This window comes from Patiria miniata, unplaced genomic scaffold, assembly GCF_015706575.1.
Source record: "Patiria miniata isolate m_02_andy unplaced genomic scaffold, ASM1570657v1 HiC_scaffold_5, whole genome shotgun sequence".
NCBI classification, from domain to species: Eukaryota; Metazoa; Echinodermata; class Asteroidea; order Valvatida; family Asterinidae; genus Patiria; species Patiria miniata.
The window spans coordinates 3,699,840-3,724,178 of record NW_024037072.1 but is presented as its reverse complement, the minus strand read 5'-3'; the positions used below and the strand labels follow the sequence as shown (position 1 = coordinate 3,724,178).

General features: G+C 37.7%; 2 protein-coding genes across 2 annotated transcripts; both read right to left on the bottom strand.

Annotated features, from left to right (window-relative positions):
• Positions 1-5,193: 5,193 nt before the first annotated feature.
• On the bottom strand, positions 5,194-17,610 carry LOC119741787 (rab-like protein 2A). The gene is made up of 8 exons (XM_038217683.1): positions 17,470-17,610; positions 11,194-11,223; positions 10,688-10,767; positions 9,374-9,453; positions 7,450-7,561; positions 6,827-6,924; positions 6,409-6,492; positions 5,194-5,594 (listed from the first exon to the last, which is right to left on the bottom strand). Exons 1-8 carry the CDS (start codon positions 17,574-17,576, stop codon positions 5,469-5,471), a joined length of 717 nt encoding a protein of 238 aa, XP_038073611.1. The 5' UTR covers positions 17,577-17,610; the 3' UTR covers positions 5,194-5,468.
• Positions 17,611-18,896: 1,286 nt separating this feature from the next.
• Positions 18,897-24,056, bottom strand: LOC119740520. Its single transcript, XM_038215861.1, has 4 exons — positions 23,907-24,056; positions 22,183-22,282; positions 21,076-21,162; positions 18,897-20,451 (listed from the first exon to the last, which is right to left on the bottom strand). The coding sequence occupies exons 1-4, from the start codon at positions 24,000-24,002 to the stop codon at positions 20,228-20,230; spliced, it is 507 nt and encodes a 168-aa protein (XP_038071789.1). The 5' UTR covers positions 24,003-24,056; the 3' UTR covers positions 18,897-20,227.
• Positions 24,057-24,339: the final 283 nt, after the last annotated feature.

Genomic DNA, 24,339 nt, shown 5'->3' with positions numbered 1-24,339 from the left:
TCAAAAATCTCTGTGTTGAACCTGGGTTGAACAAAGAGATTTCAGAAACTAGCAAGAATATAACACGGTTTCTACACGGGTAAAATCCCACCCTTATCTGCCCCAGGGTTCAGAGGCTCTACCCAAGTAGAAAATCCAAAACCTATAGCCGACCTATCAACAAAATGCTATGAACAGTATGCCTGGACTACCCATGTTCCATGGGGCCCAGCCCAGCTTGAGGTGGACCCGTTTTGATTTCAACATGGGTAGGCAAGACGATAAATGGGAAAAGGACTTTACACGAGAATCCACTCAAAAACCGTAACAAAAACGTATAGCCTCATTTAAACCAAACTTTGCAAAGGTCACATTGGGTGTTGTACAATACATACATGTACCATAGACTTAAACCAAACCACTATAACAAAACATTTTTTGGATACTATTAATCACAGATGGCACACTACTCTTTGTATAACCTCCAAATTACTTTCTGCCTTAACTTCAATACAGGATGCATAAAAGGTGTTTTTGAAACAAAAACAAATGCAGCAAGAGTTGGCAGGAAAACAACTGGGACTAGATAAGAGTATTTACTGTTAATAAATCTTATTTAAATTTAGTACTAATATCAATCGAGTGCAGATTCACAATGTTTCTATGAGGACAATCATACTTTTCGAAGTGGCCACAAGAAAGTGATGACTAAAACATCCAATGAAGCACTTAGACAGACTACTGCGAGGAATACTCCAAGAATAACTGGATAAACAAATGAATGAATTTAACCTCCACAAATATAACACTGGAGTTTCACTGACAATTCAATACTACAATTATGACACAAGTTGCACCAAAAGAATTTCCAAATCATCCACAGTCAGGCACGCAACTGGGAATTCACACGAAAAAGGGAGCAAACTCCTAGCTTTACAAGAAACAGTTTTTAATGGAATACAAGAGAATTTAAATAAAAGGGAAATCAGCTGACCAAGGAAAAGTTGCATGCCCGCCTAACATCTGAATGCTTTTAGCTTTGAGGGGTTTCTGAAGACATTTATGGAAACAAATTCAGAGTTACTCTTCCAGCAGTCAGACATTTCATAAGGTGATTAAGATGACTAAGATAAGGTAAGGTATTAAGATAAGGTACAATAAAATGACTAAAACATTTACAATTGTTTTCCCTTAAAATAAAAATCCCTTGTGAAATTATATTGAGACTGGTCAATGACGATGGAATTATTTTGTTCAGAAATGGCAATGTTTACCATTTAGAATATAAGTAAGCACACAATTGACATTGTCTTTTTTTTTTACAACCTTTCAAAATCTTTGCTCTTATTCACACACAGTTTTTCTGACATGAGAGATGGTGCCGTTTTCTGCTATCCTACATGCTGTTTTCTCCTTTGTAAGTACGGTAAGTTCAATCAAGAACCTTAAATTAGTGATTTGTACCTTCTACATGCATGCAGATTCATGTGTTCAATTCCAAATAAGCTTTATGTACCAGTGACCAGTGTTGTAGTAAAGTCCATCACAAGTAAATCACAAGTCTATTCAAGTCTGGTTACATGTAACAGGGGATTTACATAATAAAGGAATGCCTTCATCACAATTCATTTTGCATAGCTTTGTGCCTTGACTTTGGACTAGATTAGGCCTGTCTCGAATACACCGGATATTCCAAAATTCTATCACCAACCGAATATTCAAATAGCTTTTTGCTGGTTTGAATACTCAAAAATATAAAAGAATATGTACGATGCGGCGGCACACACAACTGTGGTATCATTTTAATTGCAAAGTTGCATTTTTATGTCAGACGCCACTTTTTTGTCGACAGTAACTTTTTGGTCAACACCTATTTATTGGTCCCATTCTTTTAGCTGGGTAAAGTCCCTGGACAGTTATGCAGTACTTACTGCATGACACTCCAGTGGCCCACAATATCCGTCCCCGCATGCAAATTCAAACCAGCGTGCTTTGTATTCAACTTTTGACCAGCTTGGAAGGCAGCTGCAGCTAGCATGGATCGGCGAGTTTCGAATATTCGGTCAAGTGCAGTTTTGAATAACCAAATGAATGCTAAATTATTCCAAAATGAGACAGCCCTTGACTACATACTGGTAACTTGTGATTTTCTTATGGGACTTTTGACTGACTTGATGACAACTTTGGTACAGACTTTTTCATCAGACAAATTAATGGAGTATAACAAATTACATGTATTCCACACAGTGGCATTAGATGGCTTATCAATTTGTACATCTATGTTAACCCCTCTGTATAACTTAAACCAACTTCTCCTGAAATGGTTTTAATTTTTACTGTTTTCAATGTTTTCAATTATTTTTTCCATTCGCTTTCAAACTGATAATTGACCCTAATAAGGCATTTGTTTCAAGGTGAATATCCGATTCTGAAGGAACCTAACACACACATTTACTTTCACATTCTCAGGTGAGTTGACCAAACCGAATCTCAACTAAAAGAACTACACGCATCACGTATTCACGTTCATTAAAAACAAACATGTATACACTGTACTAAAGTGTTGACATTAATGGATATGAATGTCAGAAGTAACCACTTTCCCTAGGTTCATTAAGGGGGAAAAAATACTTACATGTATCTCCAGAGTTACATCTTTTCACTAATCAATTTACTCTTGTCCTTCGAATAAAAAAAAGCCATTCATAAGATGGAATTTTTACGTTGGGGTGATGTAAACTCAACATTGGGTTTTGCCCTTCACTGATGTATCCTATAAACACTGTATACTCAGTGTTGTCCCAAGTGATTGTACGAAAAATTAACTCGGGCGGGACTCGAAAACAAGTAATAAACTGATTATGCATAAAACTGATGGCAACTTGGGAAAACGTATTCCCTTAGTTAAAACACACCCACGTCAACACACTGCTCCACTATCAACATGTTTTACATATGTGCACGTCTTTTCCTTTCTTCTTTTAAATATACAGTCTATATATAACTTAAATACTCGACTACTTACAAACTTCTGGGCACGCAAACAAATGTTCCTCTCTCTTACAATTTTCTTATTTACAGATATAAAATCTTAGGCACCGATTTCTGGACAAAATCGCACTCATAAAGCAATTATAGTTTATCAAAATTTGAGCATAGAATATTTGAGCAACAGATTCTTTTGGCATCATCAAATGATCATGACAATGTTAAGATTGTTTTGTTAAAGATATTTACTAATAATTCCTTTACAAACTCCCATTCTAATGTTCAGACATTCAGACATCACACTGAAAACAGTGAACCTATATATCTGACCATAACTAGAATAATACATTTGGCAGGTCATTAAACCACTTGGCAATACGCCAACATGCTTTTGATTTGGAAAAATTTAGGCCCCCTTTCACTCGTTAAAATTACTGCCCGTCTATCGGAGACAAGAGCCAAAAGCATCAACAAATATGCATCCAAGAAAACAAATATTAATATCCTGTATGGGACAGTTCTAGACCATGTTTATTTTTAAGTGAAAGGGCAAATAGCGCCTTGAGAAAAAAATCAAACAAATCTTGCAATATTTTGCGTTCTTCATCCAATTTTTGTGGACCTGTTTTTCAAGGCAGCCAACAATTTCACATTTCATGGACAATGTGGGCAATCATGGGTTTACTTCCTGACGCTGCTAAGCACTCGAATGTGCTGAGGATGGAAAAGTTTTGCTAAGCACACACGGGTTACCAGTGAAAATGTCATGCTACTCACACTGCTTGTCAGTGGTTCTCCGCTGATTTTTAGCTCAACTGGTGAATGCGCTTAATAATCTTTTCTAATTAGCAGCTCAAACATTTTTGGCCCTAGGTTCTGTGAGAATGATGGACTGTGAATTTATCATTAAAGAGCAAGATTGCTTTCTATTAAACAGATTCTTCTTATTTCACACACGGCAAATACAAAGACAAATCCCAAACAACAATTGCAGAAATCAAAGTGTACACCAAACTAGGAACACAAGAAAGGGTGTTGACAAAACAATCACACTAATTAGGTCAACGATCACGTATTGGTATTATTTATAATACCAACACTTCGTCTCCATAGCTGTGTGTGTCAACAGGCAATGTCTGTGTCTACAAAGAAGAGTAATTTTATACACTATGGGTCTGAACAAAAAAAGTTCAGTAATTAAGGAATTTATCAGAAACTTTGTGTTGATACCACAATCTGAATGTGTGGATCCACGCATAACAGGTAAAGTACCTTTGACTGAATCAGACCTGAAGTTAAATTTGAAGTTTTAAATAGAGAGTGCTCAACTGCCGTGCATATAACTGGAAATACCATACAGAATGGACTGACAGCGAATAGAATGGGAACAGAGTGCATGGCAAAGTGCAGTGCGCAGAATTGGCAATAGTTAACACTCTGGGCAAGACAGTGTTTACAAAACTGTACACTGCACACAATAAGAAATACATGTAGACAGCTGCTGAACAAATGTCTAGAATGATTATTTGTACACAGAATGGGCCGAAAGACGGTGCATCAAATGTTTGAATACAATGCAGTGCACAAGACATTACATGTATGTGTGAACGTGTGCATTGACTACAGTGTCTACACTTGACGCAAGTGCAGAGAATGGGCAAATCAAAAATTGTACACGTACAGCAAAAGTGCATGAATATCTGGTCCTATAGCCTAACACGTGGCTGATTCAAATTTTGAACACTTAAAGGGAATGTACAACATTTGCTTTTGCTTCAATTTTCAGAAATAAATGGATTTGGAGGATTAGTATGTAGTAGCAAATATTGTTAAAATGACTTGTTTCACGTTTTGGGCTTGTAGATGCTGGAAAAACCAAGAAAATCATACATTTTTTTGTAGTCTGGTTCCCTGACCCCACTTAAGATGAAAGGAGAATTTATAGACTTTGGGGGAATTGTAGGTTCAGAGAATCAGTCTAGCAGGCTTGTACCCCTTCACGGGTGTGTAATCAATTTCATTGACCATGCCGACCAGTGTTGGAAAAATACAATTTTTCTTGAAAATGTTAGCCCACCAGAAGCCACGATTTTACAGGATGTTTTAGACTGTCATTCCCTTACAATCCAGTAAGGTATTTTGTGATAATTTGATCATTTCATTTTGAGATGTTTGCAAATGTTGTATCTTCCCTTTAAATGTAATTTCTGGAGAATTAAACTTTTCTGACAATATTGCCTCGGCTTGCATATACAAGTACCAGGTCTCCCTACATCCAACATCCAAGGTCGAGCCTCGAGATGCCCTCTTGTGCCACAGTCCTCAACTGTGACCTCTGACCCGTTGCCATGGCAACACTGTGTCACCTTGGGAATCAAATTAATTATGGCTATCCATCCCGCTGATTTTACAGTTGCTACACCAATCCAACTGTCTGGCCGTGTGCCGCTTAAATACCCACTGTAAAATAATTACCCCTTGCCTAAACAGTTTGGCTGTTGTCATGACGATTCGGGGGCGCCCTCTGGTGTTGAGGCCGGGCTAGTCTCTTTCTCGCTTTCTTTATCCTCTGAGTTGTTGACCAAGTCAAGGCTGCCGTCTGGTGACAACTTAAGATCGTCAAAATTCTATTGTGTGTATACAAAAAGGGAAAAACAGTCACAATTTGTATTGTACAGTACAGTACCAAAAAGGGGAAAAACATTAAATTCTTTTTACGTGGTGAATTTCTACATTTTCCGTGAACGATGCCCACTCACTATAAAAAGCCAACATTTGGTGTTTATAAATTTTATGTAGGGCTGTGCCAAATACACCGACTATTTGATCATCCCCTCAATATCAAGAAAGTATTTTGTTGACTGAATTAATTTGAGCAGTGATAATTCTTTAATCATGCAAATTTGCATCTTCAAAAATTTTGAATATCAGCTAGGCGAGCTAGCCATCCACTGGTACATGTACCTCTAAAACATGTAAAATGATTACAATATGTGATGCCATCAAGCTACATGAGTCGTTTGTCGACCCTGGTCAAATTTTTTTTTTTATTATAGATTTGAAAAGAGCACAATCTCAGCCTTACTGCTGTGAAAACCGCATGCTGGTACCTTCTTTAGTTCAAAAATTATGGAAGTTGGAACACTAAGAGATGTGATGAAGTGATGTGATGAAGTGGCCCTATTTTGGCCTGTATCTCTAAATAAAAATTCCCGACAAACGACTCACTTAGCTTGATCGCATCACATATGATGTTCTTATTATTTGATTAGCTCGGTCAATCTTTGACAGGCGCGCACAAATTCCAATTCCCAACCAATTTCACACATGACAGCCATATGCAAGCTTTAACTGGCACACACGCATGCAGTTCCTGACTAGCACATGCAATTGCCGTAGGTAAAATTGCAAAATGAGTGAAAAGTCGATTATAAGAAGTACCTCTAACTCTTGCATAACTTCATCCATGAAGTCAGTGGGGTTGGCCTTATAAGCTGCTGCAGATTTGATTGCTTCTCGAAAAAGCTGGGGGTAAGATGTTGAGTTCAAATATTAAAAAGTTATGGAAAACAGAAACTGATAATACGACAAAACTTGACACTTAGGAAAAGATTGAACAAAAAAGGCTACTGAAACAAAGTAATGTATACAGTACCACAAAAATCTAATTTTTTTTTTTACAAAAACAGAATATAAATTGAATAAATTGAGCAATAATGTACTTCTTACAAATACTTCAGTAAATAAATTCATTTTTTTAAAGTATAGATTGCATTGTGAACATACTCCCCATTTCCCTAGTGTAATCTGATGCTGTTTTAATTTGATATTTATTTTGAGAGATGCATGCATTCGTTACCTTGACTACATTTGCGCCATCAGCTGCTGAGACAAAGTAAAAGGGTAAATTGTACTTCTTGGCAAAGTTGAAGTTCTTATGGGTGATGTTGTAGTCAACTGCAAGATAAGACGAAAAAGGCAAGAGATATTAGGGCCTGATTTCACGAAACTCATTACCAGAAATACTGCTTTGTAGCTCCGTGTTATTTAAGTGCCAGTCATCAGCAGCATGCCTTTAACAGGTTGAATCAACAGCCTACTCAGCAGAACATTTCTGTGCTCCGTATATTTCTTTGCAGCTCCAACGTGGTAAGCACCTCTGTGTTTGGCCAAAAAGCCAGTTTACACACATCCCTTCGTGATTTGTTTTCATTTTGCTGAAAGAACACTTACCTTTTTGTGATCCTTGGACAGAAATTTAAAATGAAGGTTGTGTTTAAAGTTCCGTAACTTGAAAATTACATGAGTGGTTTGAATGATTCTTGTACTAAAAGAAAGCTTATGAATTGGGCTTTCATAGATTTTGAAAGTGCTACATGCAGAACTTCACTAAAACAATGGTCCCGACATTTAGGTTTCGGTTTTTTTTACTCATCCTGTACATGCCTAATAAGTTGTGTCTTTTTCTCTCTCCGTACTCACCATCTATCTTGTTAGCTGCTAATAAACAAGGTATCTCCGGTCTGTAACTTCTAAGCTCTTTATACCACTGAGGTAAATTCTTGTACGTCACCTTCCTTGTAACATCAAACACCTTCCAAAACACAAACAAATTCAAACAGTTTTGACTGTGTATCAAAATACAAATCGTACTGAGGTACATTATTTCATGGACTCTGTGACCATTTCATGAGAATAAATTGATGATGCCCTTATAAAACTACACAGTACCTAGCCTAGGAACAAATACAAATACTTGGTGCAATCCGAAAATTGTGGGAAGAATAAGCCTCTGTACTAAGGGCGTCACACTTGGAGCCAGCGGGGGCCCACGGTCCACTGAGCACCATAGGAAAGCACACACGTAAACAAAGTGTGACGTCATTAGTAAAAAGGCTTATTCACAAGCTTTTTTCGATTTAAACCAGCCGGCCAGGTCAGCGTTGCAAGACAACGCACATAAAAAAAAAAAAAAATCATCAATGATGCATAAGTGATGACTCGGGTAATAAACCTCATCTAGTAATGAAGAATTAAGGTAGGGAAAAAAGTAACGGTTCGCCAAACACGGTCTTTTATATTCCAAGGTGAACCTTTGACTTTTGTAAAATTGAGACTCCACCTCAATAGGCTCAGCTACTTTACCAGCTTAACATAATCACCACTTACGTTAACTGCCCTGGGGCCAATTTCACGGCCCTGCTAAGCACAAAAATTTGCTTAGCACAAAAAAAGTCTGGTTTATAAAAGCAGGTTACCAGCCAAAACTCCATGTGATTTTCATGCTAAGCAAACAACAGCTGAATACTGATCACGAGCAATAACCATCACGTGGAGTTTTGGCTGGTTACCTGCTTTTATAAGCCAGACTATTTTTGTGCTAAGCAAATTTTTGTGCTAAGCAGCGCCATGAAATTGGGCCCTGGACTGTGGAATTAACTACCAGTGCAAGAGCCCAAAATAGTTCTGAAAAACTTTTGTAACCTGATATGGCTGCCCACATCACTGCGGATGTATTAAAAAATAAGTGGACATGGCTGAAAATTTTGAAAATTTTGAAAATCCTAAAAACAGCAAGTACAACAACCTCAAATGTGGTATCAAATTAAGGGAAAAAAAACCCTTTCATTTGAGTAATGTGGCAGTGAGCTAGAATATGGTATAGTGTATTTTAGGAAGTCATTTTGGCACCTTGTTATTGTGAGTTTTTGTTTTCAAGGCAGAGAGAAAGGTTCATATTTGATGCGGAAAGAGTTTTTAATATATTTCTTTTTAGTTTCTATTATGTTAAACTTGTAACCAGGATAGTTAAGCGTAAGTTACCGTAACATGATTTATCGAAATATATATCTCTAGAGATTTTATGACTGCTTATTTTTGAATAATTGAAATGGTAGCTATGACTTTTACACCCTAATGATGTAAGGGCACTAAAAAGATTTTTTTTTTCATCAATGCACATTGCACAGTATGAAAAAAACTTTCAAATGCAGGGTGTTGACATTTGTGCTACGTCCTTTACTTGTAATGTAATTTACCAATATAAAACTTATTGCCAAACCAACAGAAAATTGTTTTGTTGGCTTTTTTTGTCAAGGGATCTTCTGTGAGGAAATCTACCCTCAATGCTCTGACTTTATAGAATAAAAGCACAGAGTTGACGGTAGAACACCCCCCCCCCTCCCCCCCGATGTAACATGAGTCACTACTGAATTGCTCACAGGACTTTCTTTAGTCACTTTGCTGTGATTTTCTTCCGGAATCCTCATGACTCGTTCTTTGTATGTTTATTTTCCAGGAGCCTCGAGTCCCATGAAATGTAAAGGGTAAAGAGCTTAAAGATAAAGAAGGCGGGTCTTAAAACTGCCATGAATATTTATCGTTACAAATATTCAAATAGACTTACCATTATGCATGCATGAGCCTGATGGTAGTAAGAGGGATGCATACTGCTGAATCTCTCCTGTCCTGCAGTATCCCAGAAGTCTGGCAATTATACAAAAAGACAGTGAGAAAAAAGGGGTTAATTAAATCCAGCATACTTCCATAATAAAATATGGCATCTGCTGAAAAAGTGGATCTTAATATAATCTAGCCTGCAAGACCAAACAAAAAATGTGATTTAAAGACAACCCATTTGTCTTGTTTTATTTAAGTACATAATACATTTTTTTGTCAGTCACTGAAAGGGAATTTTTTTTATTGAGGGCATTAATATTATCCCATTTTGGCATGGGAATACACACTCAAATAAAAAAAAACAAAGATGCATCAAAATAAGACATTACTTCTGTGTGCAGCATGCCAGCATTTACTACAAATACAATTGTATAGTGACATATCGCTTATTTTGTTTAAGCCGCAAACGAAGATAAGAAAAGAAGTCACAAAAAAGGGCTCAGTTCTTAGTGGGAGGGCCACAGCTCCATCATTAACAAAACCAACTCTTTAAGCCTAGACCTGGATGTCTTCAAGTCAGCTTTGGATGGCATCAAGATTAGAAATTTAGTTAGCTGTGCCCACTTCAAAAGTTAAGCTTGCATGCCACATTTGCCCACTTTACCCAGACAGTCCAACAGTCCTGTACAGTATTCAAGCAGAAGCAGAAGCCTAATCACATTGCATTCAGAACGTACAGATGGGACTCAGTAAATTAAGGTACATAACAACTATCTATTGTGTATTGCTAATGGGATTTGAAGAGCCACAGGTGTGCGTGTCAAGAAAAGGTACTTGAACGTTGACTCTCTTTACAGAATCCTTAAAACCCTTACAATACACAGATCCTTGTTACCTGGTGCATCAAAAAGTGGCTTAAGTCATCTGATACTTTCATCTGTTGCTTTTTAAACCTTTCTGGGTAAACCACATTTAGGGTAAAACACCTTTACAGTAAAACCTCAGGAATTCCAGATTTCAAAAGGGATTTTTTAAAATCCTGAAATCAGAAAAATCCTTTAAAAATCCTGAAATCAGGAAAAATGCCCACAAAAAAAATTCCAAAATCCTGACAAATCCCACCCCTATCTAAACCTTGCATAAAGAAAATTCAAATACTGAAAGAAATGAACACAAAAACTAATTTGAAGTTTAGAGTTTGTAAAAATAAACAAGGGCAAAAAATAGTCTTTTTCAATTTATATAAATCTTGTTTTTGAAATCAGCTTTTTTGACAATGGCTTTTTGACAACCCGACGACTCAACAAATTAAACAACCTACCCACTGTGACCTCCTGACCTCCGACCTTCGTGTTGTATCTGAAAAGAGTAAGGGCATATGTAGATAACTGCTGTGGTTTGCTGCAAGAAGAAAGTCAAGGAAAGATCTTCCTAACGTCTAAAAGGTTGTAAATATGTCTAGACATGGTTACATTTATAACGTGAAGTAATCTGCCACAAAGAATTAAACAAAGAAAGAGAGATGAAATACCAAAGAAGGAAAAGAACATTTCAGCTCAACTCTTGCCAATCAGCAACCATACTTTTTTGTATTAAATGTTGTTGTATTTATTCCCCGATGAATCATAAAACCGTAGAGTGCTCAGGCATTACAGGGAGTAATGCTTGCAACAAAAAGATCAGTCAACTCTAAAAGCCAATAAGCTAGTCACTCATTGTGCAATTTACCCTGCGTGTACTTTAACCACAAATGAATATTTTATTTACACTGGTAATCCACCCATCAAATTAATAAAACAAATTTGGTCTTAACAATTTCAAGGATACTATCCGTCCATGAGGAACCTTTCCACCAGCCTGTAAAGAAAAAGAAAACAAAATAAATTTGAGAATGAAATGAGAAAAGAAAAAAAAAAACCTGAAAATACTTTTGTTAAAGGTATATACCGGTAGTCCATCATTTGTAATTTGTGCACTTTGTTCGTTTGAAGCAACAAACGTTCATAAAAATCTAAAGAAGGGTGATAAACAATTACATGTACCCTGATGAAGTTTCAACTCAGCTGTAGCTGTATTTTTCGAGAAAAACAACATTCTAGGATCTCGATTGCAAATCAAAAGTTGCTGAATCATGTTTTGAATTGGGCCCGAATTCAGCGTCCGAGACATGTTCTTACTGAGCCGAATGCAGCTACGCGATGTCGCACACAGATCCAACGAATTGTAGAGGGCACGCGCGCGTGTGTGTCGTGTCAACTCAAAATGTTAATTATATGTACATACATGTATATGCACAAGGGATTACATTTCAATTCAAAACAACACACATGGCAAGAGTTTTGAAATATATTTAAAAACGGAATTACAGATTGATTGTGATTTTATCAGACAGTTAAAAACAATAACTTTAATTTCAACTGCAACTTTCTTATCTTAACCCAAACTCCCTACTGTCTTTTAGTAAGTACTGGACCAAGTCTGTCATAATCCATCAATCACACTGCTTCCAATGCATGCTTTGCTTTAGGCCTCCAGGCCCAAGTCCATCATACTCCATCAATAGTTAGTCATTTGAACCAGGCCTCCAGGACCAAGTCCCCCAAACTCCACCAAAAAGTGGGGATGGATTTTGATGGAGTTGGAGAGGTTAGGGATTAATTATTCCTTCTTCAGCCAAGTTAATGGTACATCTGTACACATAAATGTTTGTTGAATGATCATGTGCAGAATAGCGGTGTAACACAGTACTTGTAGCTCTAGTGCCATCACAAATTGTCTGTTGTCTTTTTTTCCCTCACTTCGTGAACAATTTGTAACCATAAAACTGTGTTAAAAAAATATGTTCCCAACTTTACCAAGTAGTGTCAAGAAACTGGACAAAGACTTTTGTCAAAGCTATGTACAGTTGAGTCTCGCTATTTATAAACTCGGCCGGACCTAGCCAAATTGTTTGTTAATAACTCAGAATTTTGTATTAAGAGGAACATCAGTCCCATTCATTGTGCACATAAATGCACAGTCGGGACCAAGGCTTTATGTTTGTTATAACCAGAATTTTGTATTAACAGAGCTTGTACTAACAAGAATCGACTGTATACGTCACCCGTGGTCGCTCAGTCACTGATTTTGTTGCTGTTGTACTTTGTGTGTGCCCTACATGATTACTCTTTCATTTTAAGTCTGTGCTGTCAACCTAAAATATTAGGTCTACATGTAACATATTATCCCCCAGTAACTCCTCAGGACTACCCTGCTAAATCCAACAGAGTCCAACCAGAGTTTCCTGTTCAATCCACTGTGCCTTATTTTCAGTTGTCTGCTGAATGCAATGGAGTCAAACATGGCGTTATAATGCGGTTCAGTTGGCTGCTGAATCCAACATTTTGCATCAGGAATGTACACAAGGGGTTTACTGCACGATCCAACAGGTTCCATCAGGTATTAGATCCTGTTGGATTCAGCAAGGTTAGGGTTAAAGTCTATATTACATGTAGACCTAAGTGAAATTATTTGGATTGTGCAAATGAAAATTCGCTGCGCCAAAAACCCTAAACAATTCAGTTCAGAAGTGCAATGTTCGGCGAATTTTAGCTCGGTTCGGCGGTTCAGCTGCAGCACTACTAGCGATAGGATTGTTGTTCACATAGAGGTTTCACGATCAAATAATACATCACCGCAATTGCATTGGTCTTCCATCCAGGACCGGCTAACGTAATTCAATTCAACCCACTTCAAATGTCTGCAATGGTTGCTAGGAAACCGACGGAAAATGGTTGTCATCTTGTCAGGCTGTTTCAAGGCTGTCTGTATTCTAGGAGTTCTCAATTATACCGTATTCAACCAACATGACAATTATACTCTTTTTCTCATCTTGACATTCGGGTGACCTCTGTATGAAATTTGTCAGTGTTCTTGTCACGTTCAGGATTTTCATAAAATATCTTTTTAATTCTGGATACATATATGTGTTGATTTAAAACAATGACAAAGTAAAATTGTGTAAAGACAATACCTTGATTTAATTTAGGGCGTCAATAGCTAAGAATGACTTTAAATGACTTTACAAAGCATCTATAAAAAATGCCATCACTAAAAAAGAACAATTTTGTACACATTGCAAAAAAAGTGTTTTTAAACATGTATTTGTAGAATTTACGGTCAAATTATCAAAACCAAAAATTAAACCTCAAATTCTCGCCAAATTCTCCTTTCATTTCCACAAAATTAAATCAGAATTTAATTTAATCACACATTATGTGACATAAAAAAAATGAAAATTATTTGTTTTTGTGAGCACAAATTCAAGGACTATGTTCATCATCCACTACAAATTTTGTTTCAACATGCAAAGTGAAAAATGTACTTGACACTAATACTCCATTCGAAAATGCAGTTGCAGAAATGTCTCCCATACTGAGGGATAATAAAAGTAATAACATAAAAACTGGTACATACGTACATGTACAGATACTGCATTTTCAGTGCATAAATTATTACAATCAACATGTTTGCAATGACAAGGCCTTTTTTCAAGTTACTGTATTTATTGTTATAACGTTGTTCTAGAATTTTGACCATATGGTATCAATTGCATGATAGTTTAATGTTAAGTTTCCTATGTACACATGTAACTATAAGCGATGTGTATTTTACTTTGGGCTGGCTTGGAAATTTTTGTTTCACTTGGACACCCCCATACAGAGAACATATGCACAACGAATGCGTCACTTTTTCCTTAATTTTGAGCAAACTTGATCATCCAAATTTGAAATTGCCTGCATTTTAGAGTGTCTGAACAACAACATGTTTGTTTTTAGTTACAGTTTCAATTGAGGCAAAAGTAACAATGCATTTCAGGTAGCCTGACCAAGTCCAACCCAATTTTTTTACTTTTTTTATATTTAAACAATTTGAAAAAAGGAAAATCAATTTAGTTTAGACAGGATAGAATGCACCATGAAGTGAAGAAACTTCAGAAAAATATACAAATTACACAAATTTATCAGTGAATGTATTGATTATGCCTAACCAGGGTTGTTAAATCATGACTAAAAAAAAAAATAGAGGTCTATGTCTGTTTTAAAATAGAACATAGGGCCTCTCCTGCTTATAATTTTTGTACAACTTTATGCTTTTTTGCCAATGTGCAGTCTTGTAAATTATATTTTTCTTTTATGTTCAAAGTTCATAGGAAGTTATATTGAGTTAGTATAGCCAACAGTTAGGCCTATGAAATATTTTTAAAAATTTGATGGCGTCATGTTGACATCACTTCGCATTTAGCATATGATGATGTCACATGCCCTACGATGACTCATCTTGATAAGACTTGTCGATGCACATTTTTGCATTGTATTATTGGTATGAACTAAGCTTGAAGTCAATCCAATGAAAGGAAGTGTTAAATTTTGGATGCGGAATGAACTTTCAAATATTAAAAAAATAATAAAAAATCAACAGATGACGTCATGTTGACAGTCAGATTTTGTAAACTAATACCATTATTTAGCTTTCCACCAAGTTTCATGACATTTGGACTTTCCCTTGTATGTGTTTTCAAAAATTGCATTTTTGATGACATCATGATGACGTCACACATTTAAAAAAAAATTCACCCTCTTTATAGGCTAATCAGAAAGTGCTGCCTTTTTCAGATGTCTATATTTCGTGAAATTTCCAGATTTGTTTGCACACATTTGCGTATCAAAATTTCAACATGAAATTTCACACAAATTAGACATCTGAAAAAGGCAGCACTTTCTGATTAGCCTATAAAGAGGGTGAGTATGCTTCTAAAGCAAAAATAAATTACAAACTAAGCCTAAAATATGTGAAAATCAAAATTTGACAAAGTTTGACATGTTTTTGTATATGGTGGAAGTGTGGCCTTTATTTACGGAGGTAGTTCTGTAAATTGGCCACATTTATGGGGCTAGACAGAAATAAGCAATAAATACAGCTAGTTTAATGGTTTAATTGAAGGCAGTGGATATTTTGCCGGAGACGGCAAACCTTTAGTAAACGTTAGTTTGCCGGATATGCACTGAACATGCGCAGTTACTGTTTTTTTTTTTACTTAAACATTTTCCGGTGACAAGTTTTAGTCTGGCTCCATGCCAAAATTATCGTTGTTACCTCGTATTCACAAGATGGGATTCAGACCATTTTATAATTTCGGACTTTATTTCCCTTTTAAAAAAAATCCTCCAGAGCCACAAATCTGAAAAAGAAAATGTAATACTCTGCAATAAATGTTTGAGACATGTTAGGCCAAAAAAAAAAATAGTTCTGCTTCCGATTACATGTCTTTCAAAAATAGGGTCGGTCGGTCGGAATTTTTTTTTTTTTGCCAATTTTTTTTATGCATATTGAATGGGGTATTCAATTATATGCGAAGTTTTAGCCTGAACTATTTCTATTGCACTACGAAAGCTATACACAAAATGGCCACAAAAAGTGAATAAAACCTACCTTAATTATTGTCAATATATTTAAGTTCGATAATTCGTAAAAAAAATTGTGGGAAATTCAGGTCGTTCGCACCATAGGCACAACGCTAGTCAAGAACGGGAGCTGGCCAAAACTCCGAAGTGTGTGATGCACTGTACATGTACATTTGTACATGTGTGGCCCGCGGCCAACGGGTCGAACATTTCAGGAAACACGCTGCATTGTATCACTCCAAATACGAGTAGTGCGATCTCAAAATGAACTCTTGAACACGGAAAATACATACACAGACAAGCTAGATCAAATCTGTGAATTAACTTGCAAAAATGTTCTTTCTCCATCGGTGTTTTCTTGGCATTTTTACGATGTCTTTCTCAGCATTTTTACGATGTCGATTCCGACCAGTTGACAGAGCACGTGCCTGCGCCTGCATAGCCATGCTAGCGCTAACATTGCATAGCCGTGCACAGACTAGTTACCGCATTTTCATAATTGGCTCCTGCGCGGCGCGGCGGGAACCAGTCGTCGCCGCATTGCGCTTATTACGCACGTGATTATAGACATCGAATTGCGAAGTAGTTGAATCGCGCAGCGATTTTGTAAAAATAACGGAGGTTTCTTTTGAAAAAATAGCGAATGTAAGTAAGAAAACAATAAATACAAGCATTTTTTGATGCAAAAGGGTTGTTGAGAGGTATTTTGTGAAGACAGACAAGACATAAGGTTTTTATTTTTATTTATTCAATCTTTTTTTTTTTTTTTTTTTTTGGAATTGCCGATAAAATTTTTAGGGTCGCAGCCTAAAAATAGGGTCGGTCGGGTAACCGGAAGCAGAACTATTCTTTTTTTTGGCCTTAAAATAATAAAAGAAGAATATGCTTATTTATTTGGGGATGGGAAAAAAAAACTTTAAAATGTGGCGGGGATCGGGATCGAACCCGAGTCATCCCGCTCACTAGAGCTTTTGCTTAACCACTACACCAAACGTGCTACACAACTCTTGGTGGGAATTTAATACATCTTATAATTCAGCCCTATCTTAAAGAGTACAGTGCCCACTGTTGATATGGATTGCCGCCGGCAAACCTTTAGTAAACGTTAGTTTGCCGTCATTACCTCCGGCAAAATATCCACTATCTTAATTGAATTCAAATTATCGTATTTCAATGGGTACAGAAGCATACATGTAGATCATTTTCTTTTCTCGTAATATATGATTATTTCCCCTTTAACCTCTAATACGTTTACCTGATGACAGTGCCTGATTAAACATAATTATGCCATGCAGTGTTTGCTAAGATTGCGCAAAATTCATAAATTGCGCAAGTAATTCCCACGCAATCTTAAGCATTGTTATAATTTATGTTAAGAATGAGTGCTTATCTTACAGATTGCGTGCTCATTCTTAAGAATGCGCGCTCGTTTTTAAGAATACGCGCTCATTCTTAAGTTAGCGCAAATAGCAAGAAAGCGCACAACATCGACAGAGAGTCACCTGGACCTGGTCACAGACAGTGTGCATTTCAAATGACACTTCACTTGACATAAGCGCTTGACGGTCGCGTAACTAACTGCCGCAGAATAATGGTTTGTCCTCTTTAACACAGATTTATCTGAAACCGACATATGCCAAATCATTCAAAATGCACTTACTTTGATTTCCCGACAGCTGAATCCCCGAGACAGATAATCTTCACGGTGTTTTCATTTGTTTTTCCGTCCGTTTCGGGCAAGACAGCGTCACTTGTGCTCGCCGCCATCTTGGAAAAACAAAGTATGTGAGCAAGGCATGCCGGGAGACAATTTCATTGGTAACCACGAGTAGGTTAAAAAATCGCACAAAACGAAAGGTACCAACGACTGATACGAGCTATAGAAAATGTATGGAAAGCAAAACTACAATTAAATAAACGGGACATAATTAGGACCGATAAGGGAGAAAACAACTCTGCACATATAAAATGTTGCCAATTTATCACATCTGTGTTTTACTGCTTATTTTCAGCACCATTTTGATGCGAGAAAAATTAGCGATTGACGATTTTCACTCTAGCAGCAAAGCCGAAGACTATAGTTTCTCGCTTGGTATGCTTATTCTGAATTCGTGTCTGATTCTTATGGTAATGTAATCGACACTTTTTTTCTGATCGCACAACACGTGACGTACGTCGCTCGTATTTGTATCATTTCTTATATTGTTTTTCTACTATACAGTTTCTCTACTATACAAGGTTCCTTCTATGCCAAGTACACTGAGCTCCATTAAAAACCTTGTTCCCATGGCGTACGCTCCACTGCTACCTAGATAGCTCACCCTGGTACTATTCAAGGGCGGATCCAGGGGGAGGGGGGGGGGGCAAAGGGGGCCATGACACCCCCCCCCCAAAAAAAAAAAAAACGAAACCAATTTTTTTTTTATGTGACATCGCAATAAAGGCAGGCAATGAGTACATCACCATCTTTTCCTCAAAAAATCATGGGTTAAAATGGTCAGAAATTGCCTCAGATCGCACCACAGAGCATCTAATATCCAAAAAAAAATTCGGGGCCCTTAAGCGGGCTCCGAACCCCACGCCGTAATTTTTTAGACCCACTTTTTGGGGGGACCAAATTTTTTTTTTGGCCCCCCAAAAAATTGTGTTCTGGATCCGCCCTTGGTACTATTGGACATTCGCACAGAAATCTTGCACATTAGAAGTTAGATTCGGAAAACTCTGGTGCCTAGCAATGCTTTACATTCGGGTGTCTGTTTTCGTGTGCGGTGCCAGGGTAAAGAGTAAATCAATTCGTCTATGTGAGCTGTGATATCAAACAACGCATGATTATTGGGCTTTAAGTTTATTTTCAAACCTGCAATGTGAGCCTTCAAAATATAATCAAGCATTCAATGAAAAGGGATGATTAAATGTTGAGAAAGATTGGACGTAAAATTATGACGCAACTATACTTCACCTGGCAACAACAGACACTGACAATATACCGTGAAAAATTACAAGTCCGATTCGGTCGAAATTTCCTATGGTAAAAATGGACGCGAAGATTCATGACCTGAAATTACTCTTTTATGAACACAGAGAACGTATTGGGGAATGGTCTTGTTTTAATCATTTAAACAGGCATAGTCACAACCATCATTAAATCACGTAGAAATTAAGCTTCGGGATCCGGATACTTAATATTCCAAGTGCTTTAGAATAAATAATCGAAAAGGCACTGACATTATCGTGCATAAGGAAAACAGAGGTGGAAAATTTAAACCCATACACAATTTGTGATTGAGAAAAAAAATACAAGTTTCAGGGGTATAGTCAAGTTCCTGACGAAGGACGTAGTATCACTGTCCGAAATATTGAGTTTCTCCTCGGTTCTTTTAAGAACCTCACTCCGTAAAACTCACAAAAGTGGTGCTAACGTAAACTTTATCCTATCTCCATCACAAAGTCCCTGCAAGTAGGTCCCTGCAAGTCAAGTCATGCAGTCCAAATTCAAATCACAAGATATTCAATGCGCTTTGACCATAGACACTCATTTGTTGTTATTCATTCCTAAATTTGTTATTGTTTCTTGTGACTTGTGAATAGACTCGACTTCATCCCTGGATCGGTAAACTCCTAATTACACTTGTTGCCCCTCAAAATTGTAAGTAATAAATACCAAATTGACTGCAGCAATCAATAAAACAGAGCCTGAAAGTAGACCATTTTGTCTTTGAGCTTCCGGACCCCTAGCCTCCGCGACCCTTCTATGGGCACATTTCTAACCGTAACGTTAACCCTTCATGTTGATGAAAAAAATGATGAGAAATCAGTTGGAAATGGGTAAAAACGAATTTTGCTTGCGACCTTTCACATCCGGATTTTCGTACCCAGGTCTGCTTGTTCGATCACGCTTGTTTCACATCGCGTACTTGCGTGAGAACGAAAATGATAACAACGGGAACATTTACCTACCTATATCCGATGGATTTTAGATATAGTCGGGCTTGCTTGAATACAGTTCTTATCAACGATCATTTTAGATTTGTTTGTGAATGATAATGAGTCCTTCAAGTTTATTAAACAAACAAATGTGTGTCCCCAAAAAACATTTTAGTCTCCTATTTAAGTTTCGGTTTTTACCCAATGACCGCCGCAAAAGTATTTCGTAAATTTCAATCTTTGTATATACGAATAGATTTTCGGATGTGAGAGGTCTATTTAGTGGCACGACATTTCTCTTTCACGTCATGCGATTTTTCAGTTTCCATAAATTGAGATGCAAGTAACAACTTTTACAAAGGCCTTTTCCGACGTTGATTTTCTTAAGAAATCAATGTACCCAAAATAATTTTGAAAACTCCGACTTTTACACGCTAATTTTCCTACTCGAAGGGTCCGGAAGCGCGCCACCCGGGGCCAACTTTCCGGCTCTATTACTGCATGCAGTAAAGCACTTGTTGTCCAATGGGTTTCATATCGTTCGCGGAAGCCTCGGCTCGGGTCGCAGCGACCGGTGTGGGGCACTCAGCCGGGACCGATAATCCAGAAAAGTCGTTCTCCAAACACAAGTTCACTTTCCCGTGATACAGCCCTCCCGAGGGTACAGCTTTATCCTCGGTCATTTCAATGCAAAAATGAAATTTCTCCGAGGGATCCTCTGAAGAAAACAAAAGACAAATAAACAAATATATATCATTGTCGCTCAATGTCTTGTAATAACAAAAGCATGCACTAACTTTAATAATTATAAGCAATGTCCAAAACAAAAATCGATTTGAAAAAGAAACGAAATCGGTGGTCATATACCCTGGGCTTAGTATCACCCGTTATCCACGGAGCCAAGTCTTCTGTATAACGTTTGATATGTCTAAACATGCAGATATATGCAAGCCGGGCGCCTGCCAATCGGAGTCGACTTTACTAAATCGTGACGTCACTTCATTCCCAAATGGGCGAACCCAGTGCCGCCCAGGTTGAGTTATTGATTTTTCAACCCTGCGTTCAACTTGAACCCCGCATCGTTTCACACTTGTTTTGTGCGAAGCGAGCTTACTTCGCTCAGTTGATGTGTGAGGCAAAGTTTGCGGTAATCAATGGCCCAACACCGTGTGGTTGTTCCTACAACCTCCTAGTTTACTTCTGTCTTGAACCCTGACGAGAGTTTCCACCCGAATTGAAAATCTCAACCCTGGAGCATGGTTGAGTTCAATCCGAGGCGAAATCAATCTCAAAGGTTGACGCAGGGTTGGCGCGGGGTTACAATTTTGAAGAGACTTTTTACCTTGGATGAAAGTAGCCTGCACGTCGTTATTTACAACTTCCGTGTTCAATTCGATCTTGTAAGGATCCTTAGTGTATTCAAACACATCTGTAGAAAGAGAGAGAAATATAAATTTTAAAGGATAACAGTACAAAGTGTCCAAAAATAGTCTGTGGGGAAAACCCGCACCATGCATGCACACGAAACAAAACAAAACAAAATCCCCAAAACAGGAATGGAAAGTGACCCACCAATCTTTTGTTGAATATCTTAAAAATGGTTCCCCATGCTATTTTCGAGTTTCACCTCGAAAAATTAATTTTATTTTTACAATTCCATTTCTTACCTTCAAAAGGATTGTTCACTTTTGAATGAGATATCGAACGATAAAAACCACTGACGTTAAGTATTTCTTCACAAAATTCGATTATTGGCTGCCAGATAATAATTCGGCTCTCGCAGGACCGGTTCACTATTTTGTGCGCAAAATAAAAGTCCTTTTTCAGAGGGTTGCAGATGCCCGAAATCGGACTAAAGTAGATTTTTTCGTTAAAACAAAACATACAAATTGAAAATTCGTTAGAAGAAAAAAATGTTTTTTTTGAAAAGCATATGCATCTTTGTCCTAAGTGACATAGGCCTAAGACGTATTTTTTTCTGAACGACTTATGTGAAAAAGAAGTGGCAGCAACCTCTTGCCGATTATATTTATAAACAGAAATGCACTCAACTCGGGGACTGCTATGTTCCAACATCCCTATGTTCCGACAACCCGCATACATACGTTAGTTTATGGTGTTAATCGAGGATTTTCTTTTGTTCCTCTCCCCTTTTCCTTTGTTTGTACTTTTTCGCAACAGCTCTCATTGGTTTTGTACACGTTTTCTAATCGAGGTCGTCCTCGATTTGGTTCCTGTCCTCGATTCACCGATGATGTTGCACGCGTGTGTCCTCGATTTACACCAGTTGAACAAACGCATTAAGATATTGTAATACTCCCGGACCCGGTTAGGGTTAGGGTTAGGAATAGGAGTGTGCAGTCGGAACACAGAAGTGTAACCCTCTACACTATACGCTTTGGCTGCTAAGGGGGAAACAATAATATTCCAAATTATATAGTTGTCTTACGTTCAATGACTTTGAATGGACCTTCGCTGACACGTCCCTTGAAGCATTTTGAGCACGCTGATTGCTTGTCGTTACATTCCAAATTCATCGCATAAAATCCCTGTTATGAACAAAACATAAAAAGAAAAGAAAAACACATCCCCGCGTCAACCCAGTTAAAAACAATTAGATTTAACCATGAACCCCCAAAAGAACTATTTGAACAAAAAAAGATTGAAAACGTCCCGAAAATAACTATGTTGCGATCTTAACATTAGGAACACACTCTCGTAAACGTTGGTCCGGTCGATTTTATAGCTCCATATAAGGGCGGATCCGGGGGGGGGGCCAAAGGGGGCCATCCCCCCCCCCCAAAAAAAAAAACGAAACCAACTTTTTTATATTTTTTATGTGACATCGCAATAAAGGCAGGCAATGAGTACACCACCATCTTTTCCTCAAAAAAACATTGGTTAAAGTGGTCAGAAATTGCCTCAGATCGCACCACAGAGCATCTAGAATCCAAACAAATTTCGGGGCCCTTAAAGGTAGAGTCCATCATTTGTAATTTGTGCATTTTGTTCGTTTGAAGCAACAATAGAGTTCAAAATCTAATGAAGGATACTGAGCAACTAACCTGATGAAGTTTCAGCTAAGCTTCAGCTGTACATTCCGAGAAAAACAGCATTCTAAGATCTCAATTTCAAATCAAAAGTTGCTGAATCATGTTTTGAATTGTTTTGAATTGCAACTATACGCGACGTCGCGCACTGATCCGACGAATTATAACAACCGCGCGCGCGTGTGCGTCGTTCGAATACTTGTGCGCGCTGCGCTGAATAACAAAACGAACTACTAATTTAAATTTTCCTACGGTGCTTCTTAAGAATCACCGTTGGAAATGCCTTCTTTCGTTGATTACTTCAAAATGACAGCTTCCCAGAAAGAATAATTTCACAGGTAGTTTAGTCTCCTTACTATCTTTCAACCAAGTTAGTTTTTCAACAATAATTACGCCAGTTACTTTTCGGATGGCTGCAAATGATGGACTCTACCTTTAAACGGGCCCCGAACCCCACGCCGTAATTTTTTTGACACACTTTTTTGGGGAACCAAATTTTTTTTGGCCCCTCCCCCCCAAATTGTGTTTTGGATCCGCCCTTGGCTCCATAATCCCAATAGGCTGACTGATAAGGTTTGTGCACAAAACCTCAGACGCTTGGGGTTTTGTGTAGAATAATTGGAGGACCAATTTTTACGGCATTGTGCAAGTAATGATTAACATAAAGGTATATAAAAACATTTGTTTTTTGTGCATCTTTTAAGCAACAGAATTGCTCAAAATCTTAAGAAGGGGGCATGACACCTACTTAACTTGTTGAAGTTTCAGTGGATACTAAACATTTTTGAAAAGAAAGAGACAAATTATACACAATTTGGGGGTTAGTATAGCTGGATTCCTTTGCTAACTTAAATCACGTAATATATGCCAGCGGGGGCATTTTCTTAAACCGCCTTGAATGATTGTTTTCTTCCGAATGATACCATTTCAGGCGGAATAATTTCACAGGGCATTTGGTACCAGTCCTATCTTCACACTGAGCAAGGATTTTCTCTCGTTAATTCTGCTAGGCACGTTTACAGTAAATGCAAATGTTCTTGCTTTTAAAACAATAAGTAAAATGATGAGATTAAAAAGGGGGGGGGAGGAAGTGGTTTAAAAAAAAATTAAATAGAGGCCTTACCAAGCCTTCGTGGGAAGAATCATTACGACCGTCTTCCCAGTTTCCGTTTGCCGAACCACTTAGAAGAACCAGAGAGTACAGAGCCAATTTCAACATGATGAAGAATGGACAAATCTCTATGTAATCGAAATGCAGCACGACTTATTCCACTTGATTCCAACCGAATAGTGACGCCTCGGATCACTGTGTGGTTTCGGCTTGCCATCATGACCAGTCAAGTGGTAAGTTACGACAAACCGGCCGGCAGTTAGAGCCGTAAAATAATATAGCTTTTAAAGCTATATTAGAGTTGTATTTTCGAAGTTGACTAACATCGAGCTAGGAATAGCACTGTTGGCAATGTGGCTCTTCCACTCCATAGAACAGAAAATGGAAGAAGAACTTTTAACTTCAGGGGTGCCCAGGCTTGGAATAACTTACCGCAACATTTAAA